The sequence below is a fragment of the Ambystoma mexicanum genome, chromosome 11 (genome assembly GCF_040938575.1).
Source record: "Ambystoma mexicanum isolate Mex_15411 chromosome 11, UKY_AmexF1_1, whole genome shotgun sequence".
In the NCBI taxonomy this organism is placed as follows: Eukaryota; Metazoa; Chordata; class Amphibia; order Caudata; family Ambystomatidae; genus Ambystoma; species Ambystoma mexicanum.
The window spans coordinates 805,363,058-805,389,815 of NC_090934.1; the positions used below are offsets into that span (position 1 = coordinate 805,363,058).

The 26,758-nt window shown below is 42.2% G+C and overlaps 1 protein-coding gene across 2 annotated transcripts in view; it reads left to right on the forward strand.

The window, feature by feature from the left end:
• Positions 1-26,758, forward strand: part of INSC (INSC spindle orientation adaptor protein) — a 1,941,980-nt gene that overhangs the window by 1,184,587 nt on the left and 730,635 nt on the right. For both annotated transcript variants that reach the window (XM_069623742.1, XM_069623743.1), the window contains exon 6: positions 15,019-15,132. In XM_069623742.1, coding sequence (XP_069479843.1) covers positions 15,019-15,132 — 114 coding nt within the window. The remainder of the gene's footprint in view (positions 1-15,018; positions 15,133-26,758) is intronic.

Here is a 26,758-nt window from a genome sequence, read left to right on the forward strand (position 1 = left end):
GCTGCAATAGTACTTCCCCAACACCCACGGGGCTGGCATCCACAACAATTTCCGATTCCACAGAGGGGTTAAAGTACGCCATGGTGTCCCCATCGGACAGAGCATTCTTGAGGGCTTGAAATGCCTCCTGTTCCTTGCTCTTCCACCTCCACACGGCGTCGTTCCTGGTCAGCGCCCTGAGGGGTTCAGACAAGGAAGCCAAACCCTTGATGAAGCACCCACAGTAATTCACCATCCCCAAGAAGCTCCTTACCTCCGTGGGGGATGATGGTACCGCGGCTTCTCGAATGTCTCTGATCTTCGCTGAATCCGGTGACACTCCAGCGGCGTGAAAAATATATCCAAGGAACCCTATCCGGTCTTTAAAGAATTCACACTTTTGAAAGTGTAGGGTAAGTCCCAGATCACTCAACCTTTTCAGCATGCTCTCGAGCATCTTCATGTGTTCGGCTTCCGAGTCGGCAAACACCAAGATGTCGTCACTCATATTCAAGACGCCTTTGAGGCCTGCCAGCGCCCCCCTAATAGTGTTCTGGAAGACTTCAGCGGCCGATGAAATGCCGAAGCTCAGGCGCTTGAATTGATACAGGCCATCATGTGTGGTAAAGGTCGTGATGAATCTAGAGTCTGGGTGGAGCTCCAGCTGGTGATAGCCCGCCTGTAGATCCAATTTCGAAAAAACTTTCGCCCCCTGCAACTCCCCAACGATATCATCGAGGGTCGGCGTTAAGTGTCTCTCTCTCTTAATCGTGGCGTTGGGGAGACACATATCTACACAAATTCTCACTGCCCCAAGCTGTTTCGGTTTGGGCGCCGCCACAATGGGCGAGACACAGGGCGTTGGTCCTTCCACTCTCTCGATAATGTCCATACTGACAAGCGACCGGAGCTCTTCTTCCACTTTCTCTCGCAGATGAAACGGAATACGCCTGTGCTTGAGAGCTGTTGGTCTGATCGTGTCGTCAATGTGCAGACGGACCGGGGGCGCCTTCAACTTCCCAACTCCTTCGAAAAGGCCCGCAAACCTGTCCAGCAGTGTCTCGATATCCACCTGATAGACCTCTAATGCAAAGTGAACCAGGTTCAGGGCTTCGGACGCCGCACAGCTGAGTAGAGAGTGTGGACTCACATCTGTAACGAAGAACCAGGCCTTTATTGTCTTTCCGCCCCTGGATACAGGCGCTACGAACACACCCTTGATGGGGAGCGGAGTGTCTCCTCCAAACGTAAAATCCTCGCCGTCGAAATGTCCAGCGCGGGAGGGCCAGGAATCTTCTGGTAGTGTTCCGAGGCCAGCACGCATACTGAGGCCCCTGTGTCAATTAGCACTTGTGTCGGCACCCCTTGAATGTTCACGACACATTTGGGCTGTCTTTTACTCTTCGCCCCAGTAGCGATGCTCGAGATGAAAAATACTTCGTATTCCTCCTCTTCTTCCTCTTCAGCTAGCTGAAGTCTCTGCATTTCTTGCTCCAAAGCCGCAATGCTCCTCTGCCTTCTCGAACCACCTCCACGTACCCTGACCGGGCCCCTCTGTGTTGGCACGGGAGCTGGGGCACGACACATACGGGCGTAGTGTCCTGGTCCGTTGCACTGGCCACATGACCTCGATTTGGCCGGACACTCCTCAGAATGGGGCAAATCATATCCACAATACTGGCAGATAGATCCAGACCCTGTCGGGGGACGAGTTTCCTGTCGTTTCTGACCCCACTTGTCTTGTGACGCAGTCTGTTTACTGATAGCAAATGCCTCTTCCAATTTCCCAGGGCGCACTGCTGCGTCCATCTTGGCACCTCTCGACTCCGCCAGTTCATAGGTTCTGCCACTGTCTAGGATTCGTTGCAGAGTCCAGCCCGGTTCCCTCAACACTTGCCTTCGTAGTTTTCCTGAGCTACACCCTTGAAGTACTTGATTCCTAATCATCGACTCCTCATTTTCCCATCGGCACGTGGTGGCCATGAGCTGCAGTCGAGCGCAAAACTGATCCAGTGACTCCTCCTCCAGCTGTTTTTCGCCACAGAAGAGAAACCTCTCATAGTCGACGCTAGAGAGTGGAATAAAGTGATTTTCCAGAGCAGTTTTGACGGCATCATAGGTCACTACCTGCAGGTTCAGGGATTCATATATGCGTATGACATCCAGGCCTGCCGAGTACAAAAGAGTGGCCCTCTTTGCATCGTCATTGGTTATCCCAGTCGCTGTAAAGTACATATCAAGTTTTTTTATCCATAGCAACCGTCTTGGGCCCAACTTCGAAGGGGGACCGGACACATCAAACTCCTGCATGGGTAACAACGACCCCTGTTGTGCTTTCACCACCACAGTCGCCGCTTCCGCCTCTCCGTCACTTTCCGCCATGACTACAGGTCGCACAGGCACCTCCTTATGGTTCAGAGGCCGCAAACCTGACTTGGGAGGGCAGCGTACTTACATCCCGTTGCTGTACGGTGGAATTCAGCTTGTCATTGCTCTCCTCCAGCTTTGCGTGTCTTCCTTGTTGCCAGCTGAGCTGTCCAGCCACCTTTTGTTCGGTAGCTGTGCGATGTTGGCTGTCCTCTGGGTTGTAGGGGACTGCCAGAGTTCCATAAATTCTGTGAATATGGTATGAGCAGCGCACGAGCACCTTTTCCGGCCGCTACTGCTGCATATCAGGTGCTAGGGCACCATGGATTTGTTCCCGTCGGGTCCGTGACTCACCACCGTGTAGCGTTGCCGATGTAAAACACGCCGTGTTCATCAAGCAAACGTTGCGATGGGATCCCGCCTCATCGCCAGTTGTTGTATAGCCACCCGTGCCTCGGGTGGCTCACATTCATACATGCGCACACGCACACATTCAGAGAGACACAGGATGCGATGCTGCCTGCTACGCGTCCCGGCGGCAACTGCCCGCACAAGCGCGGTTTATTAACCTGCGCGGGTCCCAAATGAGGCTCGCGCATGCACTACAACTGACTGTGACGTCACACTGCATAGCAGAGCGTGCACCTGATTCTACTCACCTGCACAAGGGGAGATTACTCTGGTGCTGTGGCAAAGTCTCTGCCTTTACAATCGTTCGAGCACGCATTTGAAGTCGATGCAGATCATTGTATATATTTTTTAATTCCTCGAAAGCACACGGTGGACGGCGTCCGCCCTCAGAAAAAGGGGCAGACAGCGTCCAGCAGCAGTCTGCAAGAGATGTCCCAGAGGTCGCATGCAGTGTGTAAGGAGAGGGCAGCTTCTGCTCAACCTCTTCCCTGGCTCTGTATGAAGCGCAGATGGTATGCTCTGCACTGGCCGTCGACGTTTGACCCCTGCCCGCGGCAGGCAGGAATAATACACACAGAGCCAGGTGATCTGGTGTGCCACATTGAACACATCTCCACATGGGCCCCCCTGGAGTATTATCCCGAACCTCGCAGCCTCGGGTTGATTCAGGCGAGCATTGCCTATGCTACAGAGACTAGCTGAGGTGCCAGTCACTAAGCGGGGCATGTCATGTCAAACGGAGCAACAGCTCCTTTGTATTAACCTGTTTATATGCATGTACAAAATAGCACAATTTATATGTAGATAGTTTGGAATGGGGGGTCAAGTTAAATGAGGGGGGAGTGTAGGGAATGGCTGTATTATTGGCTGTCCCGTTTTTTTGTTTTAGCAATCTGGTCACCCTGGACATGCCACAGCCTGCTGGTTGTTCGGCATGATAGTGCTTTTGGGAAACCCTTTCCTTCTCACTTACTTGTAACAATGGCTTTGGCTTTATGGTGGCACATGGTGCCACCAAAATTACTAAAGCCAAAAATGGAATGCAAACCTGTGTGGTGTGCATGTACATTGAAATTAGCACCAACGCAAATGAGCGCATTTTCCCCTTGGCTACATCATTATGCTTGAGCAAATGTAGTTTCAGCACGACTGGGCCAGAGGTTGCTCATGGAGGGGCATCGCTATATGGGAAAATAATTGCTTAGTTGATAAGATTTCTGTTGGTGATGGCAACAGCTAGGATTAATCAGTCTGATTTCTTCAGTGTTTAAATTCAGTTTCTACATTCCACATCCAGATTGCCAAGATGGCATTACACGTGTGGAAAACGTTCAAGCCTGTTACCATATATGCACCACAGAGGTGTTTTATTTAAAATAATCTATACATTCGAGGTGGTTTCCAAGCTTCACTAGTGGGGATGTCATCTTTAATATTCCACATTGATACAGGCAGCTTGTCCAAAGAAAAGAGACACTATTTTTTAAATTTTATTTAAGTGCATATGGTCACAAAATAACCTTTCACACTGCACCATAAAAATACTATGTGATACAATTTTTTTTTTATCAACAGTATACATTAATATCATCACATTTTGTAACATCCATAACATCATGTTAGACATTTAATGAATACAAACTTTGCGGTACTGTGGAAGCCAACAATTAAAATAATAGATTTGATTATACTTCAGTTAAATGAGTGCAATAACGGCACATGTGGCCAGTTGACCACACTAAAAGAATTGATTAGGTACAATTTAAATTTGATGAGGACCAATCAGTTTGACTTTCACAATCTGCCAAATATGGAGTGCTGCGGCAGTTGTAACCAATGATTCAGCTGAAAATATAGTACTCCACACTTGCTCAAGTTCGATGTTACGAAATTTAGCGTAGCCCTTCTTTTACAGTAAACTCAGATAAATACATTGTGTCAGAACATGGTGTGCTGTTTCAATGGTTTTTAGAAAATATCTGCACCAACGCTGCTCTCCCTAGGGATATCTCGCCATGCACCCGTACTCCCCAAAACCGGCAAGATGTCAAATCTTAGTTGTAATATAAAATCAATAAAATGCCACCACACAAATTGCACCAGTTAAGGACGTTTTATTGGTTGGATTTGTCCGTTAGTTGATATGTGTTTCGGCACCTGGCCTTTTTCAAGACTGGACATACACCAAATTACAAACAAAGTAAAGTATCTTGAAGTTTGTGGAATATATGCTTGTACAGTGGTTATTAACTGGGAAAAATCCCTGTGCCTGAGTGAACAGAGATAAATTCTGCTTGCGGCCGCGTGTATTAATTGTAATGTAAACATATGAGTTTGGAGGACTGGGTTTTAAAGAAACACTATGCGGGTCATTACCACATTGGCATGGCTAGCCCTATTCAGGGTACCGGGTCCGGATTCCTGGAATGGGGAAATACCGGGCCATTCCAATCTTGGAGGTCCCGGTATTTCCCCATTCCAGGAAAGCATCCCCATTCGAGCTCCCATAGGGCTCAATGGGAATGGGGAGCATGCTAACAACGGGCCCGTTAATGATGGGCCCGTTGTTAGCATGCTGGTCTGCTCGCGGGTCCCGCTGAAGGCACCTGGTAAAACCCGGTGTCCTGAGCGGGTTCCCGCGAGCAGACACGTAATGAGGCGGTAAGGGGTTGACGGCTCTGGCACCTTTACTGGCGCTGTTAACCACTTACCGCCAAGGTCGTAATTACCTCCTATATCTGCAATTATCTTTCTAATATTTACATTCCCAATGCACACAAACAGCCATAACTATAAAAGCAAATCTGAATAACTATTCTAGACAAGAGAGTAAAATCCTCTCTGATATAAATATGCAGATTTATAAATATGCAGATTATCCATTATCAGATTCAAAAAGACAAACTCATGAATCAATTTCTACAATAATACAATTCACTTCGATTTCTCTGAAACCATCGAAAAGGGTTTGCATCAGAGTAAAATATTGGGTTCTGTGATGAATTCTTAAATGTCGTAACTTTTCCCCGAGGGGGAGCCCCTTCCCATGAGGCCACTGAGGTGAGGACACTACCGGATAGTCGTCGTGGGGGTGGTGCTCATCGGGAGGATCTCATGGGGAGAGATTCCCCCACTGGCGACAAGGACGACCATCCAAGGAAAACACAGTATGCCAAACCTTCATCATCTCCACCCACCTCCTACCCATGCTCGTATCCCTTCACCCAACCCTCAGTAACCAACACCATGTGTCTCTGTACCATTAGAAACCCAAAATTAACTGGGACAAGGAATAGTGATGACCTTAGAAAGACTTCCATGGAAGGTGCTGGGACGAGAAGAATATGCAGAGCAATGAAGAGTCCTCAAGAGAGCATACATACACGTTCTAGTTGTTTTGTGAGATTGAAAGTAAAAATAGACGAGGGATTTACCAAAGAGAGGTCAGGTGGGAGCTCTAGCTAAAGAGAGGAGCATGTTCGGAGGATCACTTTAGGGTAGCACTGTGGCACCTTGTTTACTTAACATCTTTATTTCTGACATTGGTGACAGTTTGGTGAAGTGTGGGCTGGTGTCAGCTAGACTGGGTTCACAGCACCTGAAGTGGCTGGCCTATGTTGATGATGAACTTGTATTGGACTATACTGAAATTGGTCTACAGAGGTTGCTGGGGGTGCCTAAAAGAGTATGCAAAAGTGCATGATTTGATAATAAATAAAAGCACAGACAAAAATCTGGAGCTTCTCCAGCTCCCAAAAGACTGGCCACATTTAAATGGTACCTAGCAAGGATACCACTGGAAATGTTTCATCATTTTACATACATGGGAATACTGCTCTTTTCAAAGCATAATAAAGGCACTCTAACCGCCCTCCTTAACTTGAAAATCAAATAAAAAATTCAGAAGGTTCTAGTTAGATATGGCAGATTCTCTTTAGAGCCGGTGATAAAATATTATACTGCAAAGGCCATCCCAGAAATCATTTATGGTTTGGAAACCATATTGTGGTTGGATTGGAATGAGTTAGAGGCAGTTGAAGCTCGCCTTTGGAGGAGCATCTTATCTTTGCCAAATTGTGTTCCTAGAGTGGTGATAATATTCGAACTGGGCCTTATTTTGCTGAAAACAAGATTACTGTGGAGCGTTGTCCTGCTTTTTAAAATTGGGGTGACAAATGTAATAACATTTTAAACTGTTTAAATTGTGACTATGAAACGTTAATTCAGCCACCAGCCATTGTTAAAGTTAACATTTGGGAATGGGATTGAATCACCACATGGGAGGCGCTTGGTAAATACAGACTTTACCAAGATTTACTCCTGGACCATAAAAAGTTGGCTTGCTTACTCCTCCTATATTTAGAAAAATGTCTTAATATGTATTAGAGGGAAGCGTTTTTACATTTCAAACTAAATCTGAATCAAACACTAGAAATTTTAAATATCAGCCGTAAAGACGATTCAATTAGTGCTCTATGTAGATTTTGTAATTCGTCTGATTCTGTTGAAACTTTGAAGCATATACTTTGTCAGTGCCAACTTTTAAGGGAAAAGCAGCAATTATTTTTCAAATGATTTTTAAGAGATTTCAGAATATATGATGAAGATATATTCTGACACCGGATTGTAGCTGGTTCTACTCTATAAAATTATAATTGCAGTTTTAAGATTTCTGGGCCAACTTAGTCTGATCAAATTATAGCAAAAGCACACTAGATGTCCTTATTTAGGTACAAAACCTGGACGCATAAAAATTATGTTTTTTGATAATTCTTAATAATAATTTGGCATTTATATAGTGCTATGAACCCTCAGGCATCTAAGTGCTTCTTATTATTACCCACAGTGTGTGGTGCTCATTTATCGACCTTGGAAGGATAAAAGGCTGTGTTTGGCCCTGCTGGGATTCGAACCGCAGAGATGTCTAAGGGAGCACTCTACTCGCTGTGCTATCTGACCAGCTTGGCTGTATATTTTGTATTTTTCCCTTTATATCGATGAATCAGTGAATTGTTTTTGTACTATGCCACTATTCTATCTTTTATGATGTATTTTTAGTAAAAATGTTTTTATAAAACGCAGTATGTAACAGATCATGTAACTTTAAATGTTTGACATTTTAACTTTTTGTTTATTTGTGAAAGGTTTGCTTTATGCTATATTACAATATTTGTTTTCATAATAGCTGGAAAATCTTTGACATTGTCAAATGCCTAATATGTAAGACATGCTATCCATACCCCCATGTTTAATGATTGCAATATTGAGACAATGGGCCTCATTACACGGTTGGCGGTAACCATGGCGCTATTAGCGCCATGGTTGCCGCCGGTATTTTACTGTGTCCGCCTTGGTGGATGGCGGAATTACCGCCCTACTCCAAGGTGAGCGGGGGCGGTAATTCCCCATTCACCAAGGCACTTCCCCATTCCCCTTTTGCCCCCATAGGGCATAATGGGAATGGGGAAGGTGCTAATTACGGTATCGCCAATTGCGGTACCGTAATTAGCACCAAGGTCCCTTTGCGGCACCCTACTTTAACGGCTGGTGAAGGTCGGGTCCCGCAAAGGGAACTCGTAGTAAGGCGGTAAACCCTTACCGCCTACCGTGTAATGAGGCTCAATAACTTGGTATAATCTTCGGAAGAAATGGAATAAATGTACTTGGTATGCAAAAGTGTTGGAGCCCCCTCTGAACTCTTTGTTTAGTAACCTCAAATAGATTTTATAGAATTAATCGGATTTTTGTTTGAAGAACTTTTGATATAAGATAGATCGGCTACTTAGGTACATAGACGTGAGCACCAGTGATTTGTTAAAACATCCAACTGCTTTGAAAAACACCCATGCGATATGGATTGGAGAAAGAGAAGTGAAAAACAAATGTCTATTTGCCGTTGTTAGAATATGGGAAAATGATCAAGAAAAGAGGGACCCTATCCGCTTTATTAATGAATTATTCATGCCCTAAATGTAGACTGCGCTATGAGATTCAAAGTTAATCTCATCCACACTATGGAGGTACTTGATCCAAGAATCAATATAAACAATCTATCATGTAGACTGCAATAGTAACCTGTAAGAGACAATCAGGCATTTGGTTATTGATTATGAGAGAACGAGTGAATTGCAAGTTCGACATTTAGCAAAACATGTAAATGACACATTGCCAGTAGTTTTAGAGCTGTTTTGGAATTACCTTATGAAGGTGCATTATTATATAACCTTAATTTGGAATCTGACTAGATTTTTTGTAAAACTCTGAAACACTAACAAACTTATTAATTTGACAGAATCAGATTTTAACACTTTGTTTAATGATGGATTATTTAAGTGGTTGAATACATTTTTGTATTTTGGGTGAATTTGTATAATTTTGCATAACTTTGTACTATTTTATGAGTTTGTCGTATAATTTGAACAGTAACTATTAATTGAATTGAAACAAAAAAAACTATTTGAAGCAGCAATTTGGGACTGAGCAGAATCTATGGTAGGTTCCTTTCTCTTACTCCTGGCCAACAGAATCCTCTTCTTTACTTCAATTGGCCAAGCATATTTTAACATGTCACAAGTGAGCATATTTAGCTGCGATTCAGTTGCCCCCTCATGAATTATGATCGAATTGGACTTAAATATGCATTTCTCTTATAATTCCTTGTATGGACTTGTGCCATTAATAAGAGCTATATATTCATGATCACAGGTAAATTCTGAATTATGAGACCACCTTTGTTTCTGTAGCTACATTCATGAGTTATTAACATATGCAAATGTATTACAAATTCCTACATTTTAAAATGTCCTTCATATGTGTGTGTGTCTGGGGCTTCTCTGCTGAATTCAAATTCAAAGTTTTTAATTTGAAAAAAGGGTTAAATAAATAGAGCCAATAAATACATTTGTCACATTGTGTCTAAGGATGCACATTACATGTGTTGTTGGGTTCTTGGTATCAATAGAAAACATCTATATTCTTTGGACAAACTGAATACATTTCATAGGGTGCTTGTCATGAAGCAGACACACTTGTACAAGGTATAATGGCTCTGCCATGTGAGCATTCTGCCATGTGAAGTTGCCATTACTGGATTACCTTGCTGTGAACTTAGTGAGATTGTTTTCCTCTTAAGAATACAGTCACACTGAATTGACATTTATCCAATATCTAGCACACATTCAGCTCCATTATCTCAGTATTTTAAAACAAGGCCTTTCCCCTGGGTACAAATAACTGTGCCTATTTGTCTCTCTAAGTGGCTTAGTCACAGTGATTAATAATGTGGCCTGTTTGCCAGAAAGCTGACACTTGCATACCTGCTCTCAAGACAGTTCAGCATAAACATACAATGTATGTTTAACCAGAGTTCAAACTATATTGACCGTTTCAAGGTTACATGTAAAACATTTCTTTGTGTAATTTCTACTGGTAATAACAATTTAATAATGTACAGACCTATCAACAATGTTAACTTAAACTATCGGATAACGTATAACACATATTCTCTCTATCATTTCCTTGCACAATACTAAAATATAGTGTGTTCAGTTCTGAATTTTCATCAAACAACATGGTTGCAATCATACAGAAATTCTTTTGCATTGCTAGTTTCGTTTTGGAAAGAAACTTGTTCTTGAAGTGTTTAACATTAATCTACGTGCTATTTAAATGCGAAATCCCTCACAATGCATGTTTTTTAATTAAAAGTGTTACATTTAGTTAAATCATTTCTACAGCGGTTAGGCATCTATTAACTTGTCATACTTCTCTGTGCATTACAGATATTGCTAATACTTGAGATTCCAATTTCAAAAAGGCCTGAGTTTTGCCATGATCCTCAAAAATATACTTTCAAATCATATCGTAGAACACTGTAAAAAACTCAATACCAACTTGTTGTTGTTAGCAATATATATTTTTTTTCTATTCCTTGGAAACTAGAATATTTTTAAGCTAAAAAAAGGCTCAAATCTCAGTAAAATGATATTTGTGTACTTGACTGGAGACACAAATTCATAGATGAAGAAATAGGCTACCAGCCTCTACTCTTGAGGTATAAACAGCTTCCAATTTATCCAATTTTACACTTTTATTATTTGTGTATATCTTCTGGAAGTTTACTAGTGTGTATACACTTCAATGTACTGTATTTGCTCTTCGTAATTGGCATATACCTCAAGAATACAGCATTGATGTCTTTTAGCCAGTAATGAAATGAGTGCTCTGAATAATTCACCCGATGAGTGTTTTGCACTTTCTGGCACTTTATGAATCCTGAAAATAATTAAAAAGGAATGTAAGCTGTATAGGAAGAATATCGGGTTCGCAAATTGTTTTAGATCAATCATTAGCAGGTGAAAGACAAAGTAATAATACAATGACAAAATAATAATGTACAACTCTGTGTTTGTATTTAGAAAATGCTAGTATAAAGTGGTTAAAGATTAAAGACATCAGAAAGTGACCATATCATATGATAGCTAGAAAACCTGGATTCCCATTTCTATTGATCCACCTACTTATGCACCAGAAATCACTTGTGCAAGTTAACAAGTGTATGGCTTATCATATGTTGAAGAGGCACAGCTGTTTTTGCTATGATGTAGTGAGTAAAACAAAAATCTGCCATATTTTTTCCTTTGTACTGTTATGACACACTTCTGCCATCTGAGTTGTCTCAGTTTAAATGTATTTCAATATCCTACCTTACTAACACAAGGTGGGACATTTCTGATCATTCAAATGTCATGTTATTTTTGTTATGTTATTTGGCATTTATATAGTGCTCTATTTGTCATTGATAGGACCTCAAAGCGCTGGTAAGTAGAACGCCCTTGGAGACCGCAGACCACGTCAGTTGAGAGAGTAAGGTGTGCAGCTGATGCAATTGCCTGATGGTAGCTGCATCCTAGCATTAGGTGTGGTTATCAGTTGAATGTGTGCAGTCTGGTGGGTGGACACCAAGACTGGGTTCTGGCTGCATTAGACCTGTGTAGGTTGATTATGTGTGCAGCTAGGCTGGTTTGTCATGGGTTGTAGCTGTGTTCTATTAGAATAATGAGGTGTTAATGAGGTAATGTTTGTATGTGAGCAGCTAGGCTGAAATTGATCCAGCGGTGTAGCTGAACTCTAAATGTGTGTTGGTGTAGAGTAGAGAGTAAGAATAGTGATTTGGGAGGTGAGTGTTTGGGTGGAGTTACGATCTAAGAAGTTTACTATTCCAGATTTCAAGTGTGCGTTTGCATAATTTCGATTTAATAAGCGTATTTAGTGGCATCATTGCTCCGGAACTCATTGAGCATTTGTCATCGTGTTGCGAGGGCACCGTCGCCTCAGTTGGTCGTGGTCAGCTTTACGGGAAGAGCCACGTTTTTAGAGCTTTGCAGAAGGTCATATAGTCTTGGGTGTGTTGAATAGGTGGGGGGAGTGAGTTCCACAGAGTTGAGGCCAAGGTTGAGAAAGTGGATCCTCCGATCCTGACAGAGTTAGAAGTTGGAATCACTAGAAGGAGGGCAGTGCTCGATCTTAGGGCATGAGATGGGAGGTAAGGTTTTATCTTTTCTTGTAGGTACATTGAGCCGGTCTTGTGCACTGCTCGGTGAGTGATTCATAGGGTCTTGAAGGTGGCCCTTTGTCCGACTGGGAGCCAGTGGAGGGTTCGGAGAGCTGGAGAGATGTGGTCTCTTTGACCCAGGGCCAGGAGCAGTTTTGCCGTAGCATTTTGGGCTCTTTGGAGTTTGTTGAGTTGGTATGCAAGAGCTCCTAGGTATAGGGAGTTGGCATAGTCCAGTCTCGATATCACAATAGTCATAACTGCAGCAAGTCTGTTCATGAAGGAGAGGTAGGGAAAACGTGTCTGAGAAGTTTGCGGTTGATTTGACGGGAGAGGGTTAGGCCAGGGTCCATGGTGCAGCCTAGGTTTCTCACTATGTCGGGGGTGGGAGTGAGGTGGGCCGTGGATGGCACCATGGGAGCGGATGTAGCAGAAGGGCAGTTTTGCTGCACACCATGATTTTGATTTTGTCATGGTTCGAAAGGAGATGGTTTATTGTCAGCCAGCGGTCAATATCGTTGAGACAAGCTTCAATTTCGGGGTTGGGGTTGGTGCTTGACTTTGTAATTCTTAGGATAATTTGGGTATCGTCAGTGTAGTTGTAACAGGAGATGTTGTAGGTGCAGACTATTCTAGGTAGAGTGGTCACATAGTGGTTGAACAGGAGAGCAGATGGGCGTGAGCCTTGTGGTACACCGGTGTTCAGCGAACGAGCAGTTGAGACAAAAGGGGAGAGGAGAGTTATTTGTTTCCTGTTGCTGAGGAAGGAGGCAATCCATTTGAGACCAGTGCCACGGATTCCTATGGAGTGAAGGCGGTCAAGGAGGATTGAGCGGTTAACTGTGTCAAAGGCAGCAGATAGATGGAGTAGAATCAGTGCTACGGAGCCTTCGGAGTCTGCAGGGACCTTGAGATCATCCCAGATCGAGATCAGAGTGGTTTCTGTACCATGTCGCGGTTTGAAGCCGGATTGTGCGGGGTCATGGTGTCATGGTGACAGTTGGATTCTACAAAGGATATCATATCATATCATACGGGGGAGCAATTGTGGTTTGCGATAAGGAAGGGGATTTAGGGAGGGTCGTGAAGTTGGGTGCTAGGGCGTGGGCCATGCTCCACGACAGGTGAGCCATCCGAGGGGGTATGGTGCAGGGAGGTTATGAATCAGGACGGATTGTAAAGAGAGTATATGATGAGCTGGGATCTCCAACTTGGGGGAGGTCAAGGGCAGCACAAGGGCCAAAGAAGGTAACGGTAGGATGGAAGTCTAGATGCAGTAGTGGTGCCTAAAACATAGGCATGTAAATCAGAGTACTATCTCAGATGGTAAATCACAGAAATCAGACATATCTCAATAGGCACCTCCCAGATGTGAATCAAGCTAGCAAAAACAACTTCCAAGTGTGCGGGACAGGCAAATAAATCATAGTTATGTCCCAGTGGGCACCTTCCAAATGCGAATCAAATTAACATGAACAATTTCTAATTGTACTGTAATTATTTTGCCTGTCCCGCACAATCTCAGTGGGTACTTTCTAGATGCAAATCAAGCTAACAGGCAAACGTTTCTAAGTGTGCGGGACAGGCAAAATAATTACTGTACAATCTCAATGGGCACTTTCTAGATGCGAATCAAGCTAAGAGGCGCAATTTCTAAGTGTGTGGGATAGGCAACATAATTACAGTACAATCTCAGAGGGCACTTTCTAGATGCATTCAAGCTAATAGACACAAATTCTGAGTGTGCGGGACAGGCAAAATAATTATAGTACAATCTCAGTGGGCACTTTCTAGATGCAAATCAAGCTAACAGGAGCAATTTCTCAGTGTGTGGGACTGGCAAAATTGTTACAGTAAAATCTCAGTGGGCACTTTCTAGATGAATCAAGCTAACAAACGAGCAGGTTCAAATTGAGCGGGACAAGCAATTACATTTCAGAATTAACTCAGTGGGCACTTTCTGGATGCGAATTAAGCCAGTAGGCACAATCTCTAAGTTTGCGGACAGGCAAAACAATTACAGTACAATCTCAGAGGGCACTTTCTAGATGCGAATCAAGCTAATAGGCACACTTTCTAAGTAAAATAATTACAGTACAAAATCTGTGGGCACTTTCTAGATGTGAACTATTGTAGCAAGAACAGATGTGGTTTAATTCAATCTGAACAGCTCCCTGAGGTGCGACACAGGCTAACATGTACAGTTCTAGGTTAGCTTGCAGCGTGGTAGGGCTTCCAGGGTAGAGTGAATGCTCTACCCCCACCCCACTCCCACGCCATGTTTGCTGCCAAAACAGATTAGAATGGCAATATCATGTCTACCATACCATTAGTGAGATTTAGTGACGCTCACTCTGAATTTTGTGTGCTCCTGGGGTCACAGTTCATCGTTCGGTAGGTGAGCACTCTAACCCATGCTGTCATCCAGTGGATGTGCTGAGAGGAACATGATTTGTGAGCAATGCAGGCGCGCATGTTGTGTCATGTGGACATTCAGGTTTAGCGAGAGCTGGTAGAGGTGGTATGTTTTATTTGAATTATATTGGCTTATGAGTTTTTTCAATTAGTTCAATCTAGCTCCGCGTTCGGCGAAAACATTCATATCTTTGATATTGTATTGGAAGAAGAATACAATGCTTCCAACGATAAAGTTACACCCACCATGGAAGGGATTGCTGTGAAATTAACACAATGCTTTTGTCACACAGAACCTGGTAAGGCAAATCGATTCCTCTGATAACCTGTACAACATCGAAGCAGCTATTGGCAGCCTCTTCAGTCTGACGCAGGAAGGTGCTCGCATGTGTCACATCATAGCTAAGGTATGACGAACACAACAGGCTCGTCTTTGTGCTTTTATAATAACGTTGTGCATTATTGATGGTCATGTTATCACAAACTACGTTCCTTTAATTCCTTTGGATATGACAGTCGTTTGTATAGAAATTTTTTTCAAACATGTTGTACCACTTGATAATTGCTAACATATTTTGTTTTCCCAATGTTGAGCATAAGCAGAGTTATGATTTTGAACTGCAAATGTGATTAATTTTGAATCAATGTTATTTCTATAAATTCCATGAACATAGCACTTACATTGTGGTTATGAGGACGGTGGCTGCCCCACAGCCCCTTGTTGGGATTCCAACCTGTGTTCTGCTAAGCACAGTTACATGAGGTGGAACAAATAAGTAGCTTAGCTATCTCTCTGGGTGTCTTAGTTGAGTGGGATCTGACCTTTCAAAAGAGTTACCTAGAATATGATGTATTTATTTGTATTGGCAAAATAGACCACATTTGCTATTTGATGACAGTGCCTGGCTATATGGGACTGCACATGGTACTACTCACTGATGGTGCATGGCTGTGAGTCTTTATGGGGCAGAACAGTCTTAGACTCTAAACCTATGATGGAATAAAGGTGAAATGTACCTAAACGTTTGCAGACAGTACTCTTCGGTTGTGTTGCACCTGGTATGTCTAGGAAAAGATGAACCTGTGCATATTGTGGTTGTTAATGGGAATAAAAGACTTATCATGCAATGACACGGCAGTAGCTGTTACTATATGTGCTCTTCGACCACTTAAGTCCTTCCTACAAGTGGGTGGACATCTGGTGGCAGGGAAATGGAAGTTTGATCATATCACCCCTCTCCTGGCCAATATTTACTGGTTTTCCCTACAAGCTCGGATCATCTTTAAGTTGAGCTGTGTTGTCGCAGATGAACTTCAAGTAGCAGATTATTCTAGAACAACATACTCTTGGATGTATGAAGTTACTACAGACATTGAATTGCATACAATGTTAGGTCTGTTTACAGATAGTGGTAACTGGGCCTAACATGGCTTCAGATAGAAATGTGAACCTTATGTGAGGTACTAGAGGTAAGGCACGGACACAAGAGTGGCATTTTTTTGGGTATAGACTTTTATTGATAACAAAAGGATTTGAAAAATGCCTCTCTATCCCTAATTCTAAGAGGGGTGTCCCTGCCTCAACAGAAGTAGTGAAAACAGTCAGGATGTCCAACAGTATGTCTGCCCCAGTTACATCCCCAAAACCTATCTCTGTTCTTCACACTACAAACGAACAAAATGGTGCACGGGTGATCTCGTTCTAATGAAAACAGTGTTCATCAAGGCAATATAAATGTTCTCAGCCAGCTGTGCTTCAAAAAGATTCAAAACAATGTGCAAGAAAATAATGTTCCAACACTAGGAAGTTGCTCCTTTCCCCTAGGCTTCAAAAGGAAAAAATGTCTTTCCAGTCTCTTCACAGACAGAACACTTCAAAAGTACAACACGTTCCTGAGTTCTGGGCATTTAAACCCCTTTGGTTCCAACCTTCTATTTGGGTGCGAATCCCAGACTTGCAAGACTTGGTGTCTTGGTACATCCTCCTGCCAAGACCCAGTTATCTCAAATATTGTCTTTGTTTTTTGTATAGGGCTCCAGCCGCTATTATTGCTGATTAGGGTGCCAGACCCATTTATGCTTGGTCTCTCCTTTAGGTGCGAGTCCCAGATTCGCAATGGAACCTTTGTAGCATTTTCTGTTTCCAATTTTGCTTTCAGGCGGAGTGTTTGACTCCCTTATACATTCTACTTTATATACGTGTGGGTCCCAGACACACCATTGTTGTCTGCAATAGTTTTGTTCACTCTCCTGCCAATCGAAATTTTTACCTGTCATATATACACTTGTCATGCACTTATTGATGATCAGGGTATATGCCCTGTTGCTTCTCTGTATTGCTTTTAGTGTATTAGTCCACAATACTTGCTGACCCTCATTCAGGCCTTTTTGTACTACACCCAGCTTCCACAGACTTCCGGTCAATCCCCACCAGTCTGCATACGTTCATTTTTGGTCTGTGTCTTCTGGATGGCGGGATTCCGTCTCGTGGCTCGGTAGCCCTTGGACTTGCTCTCGGTTCGGTTGTTCATCTTTGGCGTCCCAGATACTTCTCCCTATACGCTCACGCCTCAGTGTTACTGTGAACATGGTAAGATGTACCCGTGTCTAGTCGGTAGGTGAGCTTCAGAGTAGCCGGCTCCATGGTTATGATCATATTCGCTCTCCTTCCCTGGCAAGCAGTTTCTTGTCTGCATGTCGGTCTCGCACCTCCATGCACTGCTTTCCAGCTGACAGCGTTGCTTGACCAGTCACCACTACCCAGAGGGCTTTTCCTTTGGCCCTTAACTGTGCATGGGCAAGGTCTTCTCCAAGAAAGAAGGAATGACATTCACAGATTCATCATACTGCTTATGGCATATTATGCCAGTACTTTCCTATATGGGTCTGCAACTGCCATATGTGAATTCATCTTAACAAAAGATTGTACCTGAGCAAGCAATAATAGCACAGGCATGCACATTATTTACCTGAGTAGATTTGGTTTCAATTAGTCAATCTTAGTCAATGATGGTAGTTCCAGGTATTTATTTATTAGGTATTTGTAAAGTGCCTATACAACAAATGGTGTTACAAGGGAGAAAGATAATGCTAAGGGACCTACTAGGCCTTGTGACATTCAGGCAGTGCAAGTGCAGTAAAAGAAAGTGCGAGGGGGTGCCAGTAGGGCAAAATGCAACGTTCTAGGGTGAGAAGGGGGTGTTAGCAGGGAGGGGGAGAGAGAAGGAAGAAGAGAAAAGGAGGGTCTTGAGGAGCGTCCAGAACTTAAGGAGATCTGGCTCAAGCCTGAGAGTGGAAGGGAGACCATTGCAGAGGGAGGCTCCTGCAGAGAAGAGCGATCTACCCCCCACTCTCTGCTTCGAGAAGTGTCTAATCTGCAAAGAGTTGGAGCTAGAAGACCAAAGGGCTCTAGTGGTGAGTTATTTAGGGAGAGAGAGTTGGATGTAGCGAGGTCTCAGGCCCCAGAAAGCGTTGTGGATGATGAAGAGGGTCTTGAACTTCAACCTAGCAGCAACTGGGAGCCAGTGGAGAGATTTTGGGGCTGGAGAGATGCATTCGCTGGGTTTGAGGCCATGGATAAGTCTTGCAGTCCTATTCTGGATATGTTGAAGGGAGATGTTTGAGACTACTCCCATCTTAGTTGCAGGGCAGAATAGGAGTTTTCCAATCCCAAACCATTTAAATAAAGGTTTTACAAATTGTACCCATTGTGTCCATCTCTGCTTGTGATTCCATGCCTCCCGTAATGAAAGCAGAAGTGAGATGACCATGTTAGCCGAACCAAGAGCTCAGGACAAGTGCCAGAGTACCACGTTTGTTGCTCCACCAAGCTGGTAGCATAGCAAAGCCAGACACCAGAGTTTATTTTAGTCCTCTGTCATCTTTGGTTTTTCACAGCTCTCTACCTTGGTCGCTTGAAGAGCCAGGGACCGTTGAGCTGGCTGGCAGGTTCAGGCCTATTTCTGCCCATCACCAGATGTATATTAGCTGCTAGGCTTGATGGACTGAGGAATTGTGACCCCTCTTCAGTGTTGAGTAGTGCTCAGATGTGGGCATCCAAGAAAAGGGTTGGGGCTGGAGGTGGATGTTTCTATGTGCATGATTTCTGGCACCTGACATAGGAGGGCACTATCTAGGCACATGATAGGCACATGACACTGCATCTGACATGTAAGCTTAGTAACACGCATACCTATGTAGGAATCCTCACATGCATCAATGGGAAATGCGTGAATTCTGTTGGTGTAGCCTGCCAACATTAGAACTGAATGCCTGGAAGGGATAACCCTCTGTTCACACATACAATACATTGCTTCCTACTCCCCCTTGGCCTTTTCTTATCCATATAAATAACAAAATTGATGCATTGATTTTTTTAGCTACTTTCTGGTAACATATTCAAAGAGAACCAAGAAAAAGGAACCTAAAATGTGTTTAAATCGGATGAATCCTGCAGATATTATAGAAAGTAAGATAAGATACATGGTGTAGCATATTGCAGTTTGCTTCCATGACCAAGAGAAAGTGGGAGTTTTACATCCACCTTTTTACTGGAGGCAAAAATCTCCTCTTTTTGTACGTTTTTGGTGCTATTAGAATGGGGATTTACCTCCCAACAGGAACTCGGGATCCAGTGCAAATTTCACTGGACCACGTTTGGGTAACGCTAATAGCATTGGGCGGTATCCCGGCGCAATTAGCGCTGGGATACTGCTCAACCCCTGATGAGGCCCCAAATCCTTTTTCCCCAATAGGATGTCGTAGCAGTTCTATTTCTAATATGTAACTGGGTTTGCTGTCCGATTGTAGTACTCTGGGATGTTTCAGATCATACTCTGTGTTTTATGTGCCTTAAGCTTATAGTTGAAATCCTCCTAAATATTATTTATTATTATTAGAATTATTTTTAAAATTGTCTGTATATTTAAAACGCTTAGGTATGTTTCCATACTTAGAACAGTGTTAGGTTGCCCTCTGCTGTCCAAATGGCAAAGTGCACCCACTTCAACAACAGCTACCATTTCAACAAACAGAGCAAAATACTGTAGGAGGAATGCCAACTCATGAGCTAAAACTGAAAGTAGGTGCTGTAATTATGCTACTACACAATTTTATGCCATAACGTCACTCTGCAATGGAACAAGGTTGACAATTACGTGTCTACAAAGACACATCATAGAGACCCATGTGATTGATGGAAATGAAATACTGTTCTCATACTGTGCATTCCTTTCATTCCATCTGATATGTGTAGCCTTTTCAATTACCATTAATAAGTCACAGGGAACTACATCCCCTTCCTGGAAGCGATCAGTGGGAATCCCAATATTTAAGAAGGGTTCAGAGGAGGAGCCAAGTACCTCTACCGGAAGTCCCGCCCCCATTCTGCCTATATGTTGGCAGCCGGAAATTGGGACATGCGCAAAGTCAGTAATGGTACCTATACCATGAAGAGTCCTTGAAACAAGGTATCCATTGAGGAAACCTTATATGTATCGGCAACGAAATAACGGTCTTCTCTAGGAAGTTGCAGAAGAAGTGTGAAGATGAATGAAAGAGAAGACTGGTGATGTCACATGAAGCAGAAATAACACGCCTAGAAGAGATGCCAATGAAGAAAGAATCCAGACCTTATAAAATCTGATGGCAAAGTAAAGAATTAAGTAACATTTCAGGAGTGAAATGAAGATTGCACATGCAGAGAAGCACTGAGAAAAATGCAGTAATTTTACAAATGCACAAATGCAGTAACGCAAGTAGACCAAGTAATCATGAGGCTGGCTATGTAGTGAATAGACTGCAGGCGGTGCCGCCAAAATATACATCCATATTCTATACATTCCTATATCTATATCTATCTATCTATATATATATATAGATAGATAGATATAGATATATATATATAGATAGATAGATAGATAGATAGATAGATAGATATAGATATAGGAATGTATAGAATCTGGATGTTTCACAACGCATTTGAGCAAACTTGGACCCCTTGAATGAAAGGGCTGGAAGTGTGGCACAGCAGAATAAAACAAGCTGAAAGCAAAGGAAGATTCTAGAAGGCTTGTCTGGCCCAGTGTCAAGAGTCGGGGCTGCCAAGAGGCAAATTATCTACTCGAGAAGATACAATGAACATGAGAAGCAAGCAGAGCTCCTGTTTGAGGTGTAATGGAAAAATACTAGAATTGCCATGGTTTCTTCATTTAATAGTATTAAATAAAAGGAAGGAGCTCAAAACGTTGTCTCTAGTCACGTGGTCAGATGAAAATAGACTTTGGGGTGAGCTATGCTTTCACTCTCGTTTGTTCTCAGGCACAGTGAGCCTTCACAAGGCTGAGTTCAAACGCAATAATTGAATCACAGACCGCAGTAGTGTTGATGGATGTTGGGCTAATTGGGTGGGGAGGCATGACCAGCCCAACACCCCAGCATCTGGGGTAACAGCTTGCATGCTGCTAGTGAGTGGAATATTCCAGAAGGGTACAAATGTGCCAACCAAGTGTAGAGGGCCACATAGCAAGGAGCCCTATAGTTTGAGAAGCCAATAGAACGTTGTGTATTTTCATGACATGGAAGATGACTTGCACTTGGGGTGGGCTTAGTTGTCCACCTGACCTTAGAGACACAATCACGATCCACAGCTTTATAGAAAGTATACTTAGATGTTCCCTTTAAGCCTATCACATACCTTAGTAGGTATTCTTATTTTGCCACATAGTATGATGTCACTTATGACACATTTTTTGTACAAAGGTGTGTTTTTTCATGTAAATCATTGAGAAACTTGAGAGGATGTCCGTTGTACTCCCTGTTTTAGATAATTATTAATAGAACAGCTGTGATTTTGCCAAACTCCTGAGTTGATCTTGTAATGGATGTATGAGTAAGATCTGCATCCCCATCCATCCCAGATACTGTTACCTCATTTTAAAGGACCTTCGTGGGTTCAAGGGGAACAGAAGTGACCCTATGAATTACCCACCGATATTAACCTTCAAGATATGCTAGAATGGCGTAAGTTACGCCGGGAACAGCTAGTTATTATTACTACTACTGCTGCTAATAATAATAATAATCTGTTTAATGTATCCTTAAAATCAATGGATGTGTTTGATGAGGGAGCTATAAAACACCTGTTTATCCACGACTACACAAAAGAACCTGCAGCTTCTCAAATTAATGTTTTTAATGAATTCATTAACATGTTTTAAAGAGTTAAGCTCTGTCCAGCAGCCATTTAATAAACTAAACGGGAAAAGGTTGGATTTTCGGTTGCAACCTTACAGAATAGAAATTAATGCTCTTCCAAGTGAACCGCTTCTTGGGTGACTCGTGAAAGCCCCTCTACCCAACCTTTCAGAGTAAATCCAGTTAGCTGCAATAAGCAATAGAATCGGGTAATAGCATGTAATACGCTTTCTGCCTTTTCTTTTGTAAATAAGAGCCCTGTTGGCCCTGGGAGATGATTTTGCATTGTAATCCATTGATGCATCAATTTAATTTGCAAGAGCACTACACAATTTCAATGATAGAATACATTTGTAAGGCAATTTCACCTTCTCCAGGTGTTCTTTTGCCTGAAAATTCACAAATTGCAATTTTTCATTTCCAGCTCTAATTTTAGGAGACAGAGTGGCTACAATGTGCCATGTTGAGACAGTTTCCGTGTCATAAAATGTTGTATATTATCTCACAAATGTGTTTACTATAAGATATTTATCTGGAACCTGTACTAATCTGTGCCCATCGTGAGCCCTCCAGTGTCTTTTCCCACTGATCAGCATTTGGTCTTTACTGCTATATCTTGTGTGTAAACAAACAGGATTATGAAAGATCGACCAAGTGCAGTCCATGATTATTGTGAATTCAGGTACGCTACTATATCAATTACACTTCGCAGGGTGTCTAATTTATAAGAGGTATTTTGGGCATAGAAGACCAGTTTAAAGGCCAGAGAACAGGACATGCTTTTAATGAGGCAGAAAGACCGATAGCACATTGCATGCTTTGAGCTCTGTGCCTAGACAGCTTTTACTGAACCCAGAATCGGCTGCTGTTTGCACAGTGGCCTGGCGAACCAATGAGTACAGGCGCTGTGTTGAAAGTGATTTTTAGATGCACTCTGCAGGTTTTTTTTAACAAAACACGATTCCATGTAAACCTAAATTGATACTTAAAGGGTTCAAGGTGCAGGGGAGGAAAAGTAGACCTGTCACATGTCCAATGATACGTCTACGTAAAGAAAAAAGGAGGATCCAAAAATGTGGAGCCCTCCCGTCCCCTGCACACTATTACTAATCCGTCATAAGACGGTTCAACAAATGTATATATGAAATCCGTATTTTTCAATCACAATTAAAGCTGGACAAAACATTTTAGACAATGATTCGATAAAAAACAGTTTATTTAATGGTTACAACAAATTATTTCTCCTTTGTTTCTTGAATGCAGAAATCAAATGCAAAAGGACAAGGATTGGTAAATCAACTTAAGTATGGCGTTCAAATTGAAAGGCTGACGCGTTTCGAGATTACAATCTCTTCTTCTAGAGCCTTGATTTGAACTGTAAAGCGATAATACAATTTTATTTAAAAGAGAGAAAAAGGAGATTTGTATTGATCCAATATCTCACAATCAAACATGCATAATGTCAAGAGAAATTAACACTTTCTAGTGATCCAGATACTCTGGGGGTCCATTTCTAAGGGCTGTAGAAACCTAGGTGGAACTTATGCACACTTATACATGCATACCCAGGGGTATAGGTAAACGTAGAGACCAGCATCTAATACTGCAAAATCATTGTAACTGACTAGAGCTCTTCTTATTTCGCCCAATTCACACATAAAAAAGGGTCCTCTGATGTCTATGATGGAGATCTATATATTACAATGGTGCCTAATGACTCTTATCCAATACTGGCCTGACTTAGAGAGATAAGGGACTTTTAATTTAAATTAATCAATGGTGTAGCTGAGTCAAGGGACCCTAGTGCAGAAATCACAAAATGGATTAGAAATACCTTGATTATAAAATAGATGTTGCTTCTTAGTCTTTGTCGAATCAAGCACTGTGTATTACAACTCAATTGTTGTAGCTGGAAAAACTCTCTGTTCCCAAAGCGGGAACCTGAAAGCCAACACAATGTACACCTGTAATAGGGAAACTAGCATGGCTACGTACAAAAAAACGTCATGGCTAATGATAACCTAAGAACATATAATGATATTAGTCTCACCTAGAAGAGACAATGCTCTCTTATCTCCATGGAGAGTACCACTTCTGAGAAATATTTTCCAAATGCGCTGTGTGGAATAGTTTTTGGAAGGCTTCCTCCTCCCATTAAAGCCACGAGCAAATGCTGTGAACAAATATGGGTTTCACATTATAATATGTTCTATAGTGAGTTGTTACGGGCTGAAGCCACAATTGATCATGTTAAGTAAAACCACTCATCCCTCTCGATGGGTGACTTGGATCAGAATATACATGTACTAAGAGTACAGAAATAGTGCGCGCTGAATATATGCAAATTCCTCTGTGTATCGTAACAATCACATACTCTGGGGGGCTAATCTAGTGTGAAAGAAACACATAAAGTGTTTAGTAAATCGGTTACTGGGTAACATGCTAGAGATCTAGTCTAAAAGCATCAAGTGTATTACAAATGCACAGTGCTAACATGAATGATTAGTCATGTCTCTTAGTTGCTGTTGCGTCAGGTCTTTGATTCTCCGGCTGTGCAGGGGATGCGGGTCTAATTCTGCACTGGGTCCGCCTCGAAAGCGCTCTCTAGGGTGGGATTTCCCTGGTAGTCTAGACAACCATTAAGGACGCCCTGGAGCCTGCCTGTGTTGTCGGGCTCCATCAATGCGGAAACGTAACTGAAACCAATGACGGACTATAGGTAATCCTGCTCTTTTGAAATACAAAAAGGGACTAGTGAAATGATGAGTGAAAGGCACGCCATCTTGGAATGAACACTGATGTTTGACTGAAGCACTGTAAGCAACCTCATTCCAGAATGTGTGTGTCAAGGTATTACTATATTGCCATCTCGTGTTCACAGTAGCAACTTATGTATATATACCTAAGTGCAGTGAGCAAAGTGGGCTCACAATCATAATGAAGGCGTGATAGATTTAATTAATTAGCATAACGTCATCTTCAATGCTAAGTAATTATTGAGGGACATAATTATATAGATGTGAGGAATAGTGAAGGTTGAACTTATTCTGGTTATGTAAAAACCTCAATATTGTAGTAGGTACATATTTGTCTAGATGCTTATTACATTCTGGTCTCAACAAATTAGTTCACTCGTATATTCTACAGTCATAAAGCATGAAAGTGCTTTCTCTGTACTTATTCTCATGTGGAGATTTTCGGTGGGCCGGTAAAACAAAACCCGGACTGGGACTAATTTAACAGGTGTTCCACCACTACTCAATGCATTATGTACATGTACATACTTTTACCCTCTGTATTAACCTTTGACAAGCATGATTGAACTCCCTATGTACTGAATATCATCTAACAGCAGCAGGTGGGCCGGTAAAAAAATCCCCGGACTGGAATTAATTTAACAGATATTCCACCACCAGTTAGTCCATTTTGTAAACGCTAATCAAGTTGCTTTCGAACTTACATATTAAACGTTAAAAAATTCTGCCAGCAGATGGTCATAGGGTGAGGTGGTTAACATTATATGCAATCACATGGTTTAACAGTTGTTCAACCTTAAGGTCATGTTATTGTTTTGAGCCCAGTTCGCTCTAGAGTACCTTGAATCTGACTACATATCAGTGTCATTAAATTAATTAGATAAAGCACCTGAGAGTGAACTCCTCATTCAGTCCCTTAGGGTTCAAGGTGTCTAGAAGATGTATCCAGAATTGTTCTTCTCTACAGGCGAGGGTGGACTGGTAATCGCCCCCTTCTTTGTGGTTTCTTTACCACCTCCAAGATCTGGAATTTGACTTGAACTACTGTGTGATGATTCTCCCTAAAGTGTCTCGCCAAGGGAGATTTTAAGTTGTTACACCTGATGTTTGATTTGTGTTCGGTGATTCTGTCCTTGACTGGTCTCGTGGTCTGACCCACATATAATTTCCCACAAGGACATTTGATTGCATAAATGACACCTACTGAGATGCATGTAGCAAATTCTTTGAGTTTGTACTTTTTACCCATTTGGGGATGTGCAATAGATTCCCCTTTAATCACATTGTTGCAGTATGAGCAATTCAAGCAGGGATAGGTTCCTTTCTTACTAGTACTAAGTAACAAGTGTTTCTCTTTCGGTGGTTTTTCTGCTCTCACCAATTTATCTCTTAAGTTATGACCTGTTTTAAAGGCCACCATGGGTGATTTGGGAAATAGTTTTTGAAGCAGTGGGTCACTCTGCAGGATACCCCAATGTTTTGTGATTGCTCTCCCCACTTGGAAGCTTTGACGTGAATACTTAGATATGTAGAGCAAGGGTGTCTCCTTATCTTTTATTTTAGGGGTCAATAGGTGATCTATACTTACACTAGATGATCTAACCTTTGCCTCTTCCACGACACAGTGGGGATAACCCCTCTTTCCAAATGTATCCACACGTTTTATACATTCTACATCTAATCCTGCTGGATCTGAGATTATCCTCTTTAGCCTTAAAATTTGGCTGTATGATAAACTGCCGAGCATGGACTTCAAGTGAACGCTTGTAAAATGTAATAGATTATTCACATCGGTGGGCTTATGATAGACATTGTTGGTAATATGATTGTCCTTAATTTCCAAGCAGACATCCAGAAAGTGTAAAGAAGGTGTCTCTGTTTCCATCGTGAATTTAATACTCTGATGTACTGAGTTCAGATAGTTATGGAATGTGGTCAATTCTTCTGGCGTACCACACCAGATGCCAAAAATATAATCTATGAACCGCTTCCATATTATAATCTTGCTGGATCATTCTGTTTTCTCTAGCACATGCATGTGTTCAAATCTATACATAAACGTATTTGCGTATACAGGTGCTGT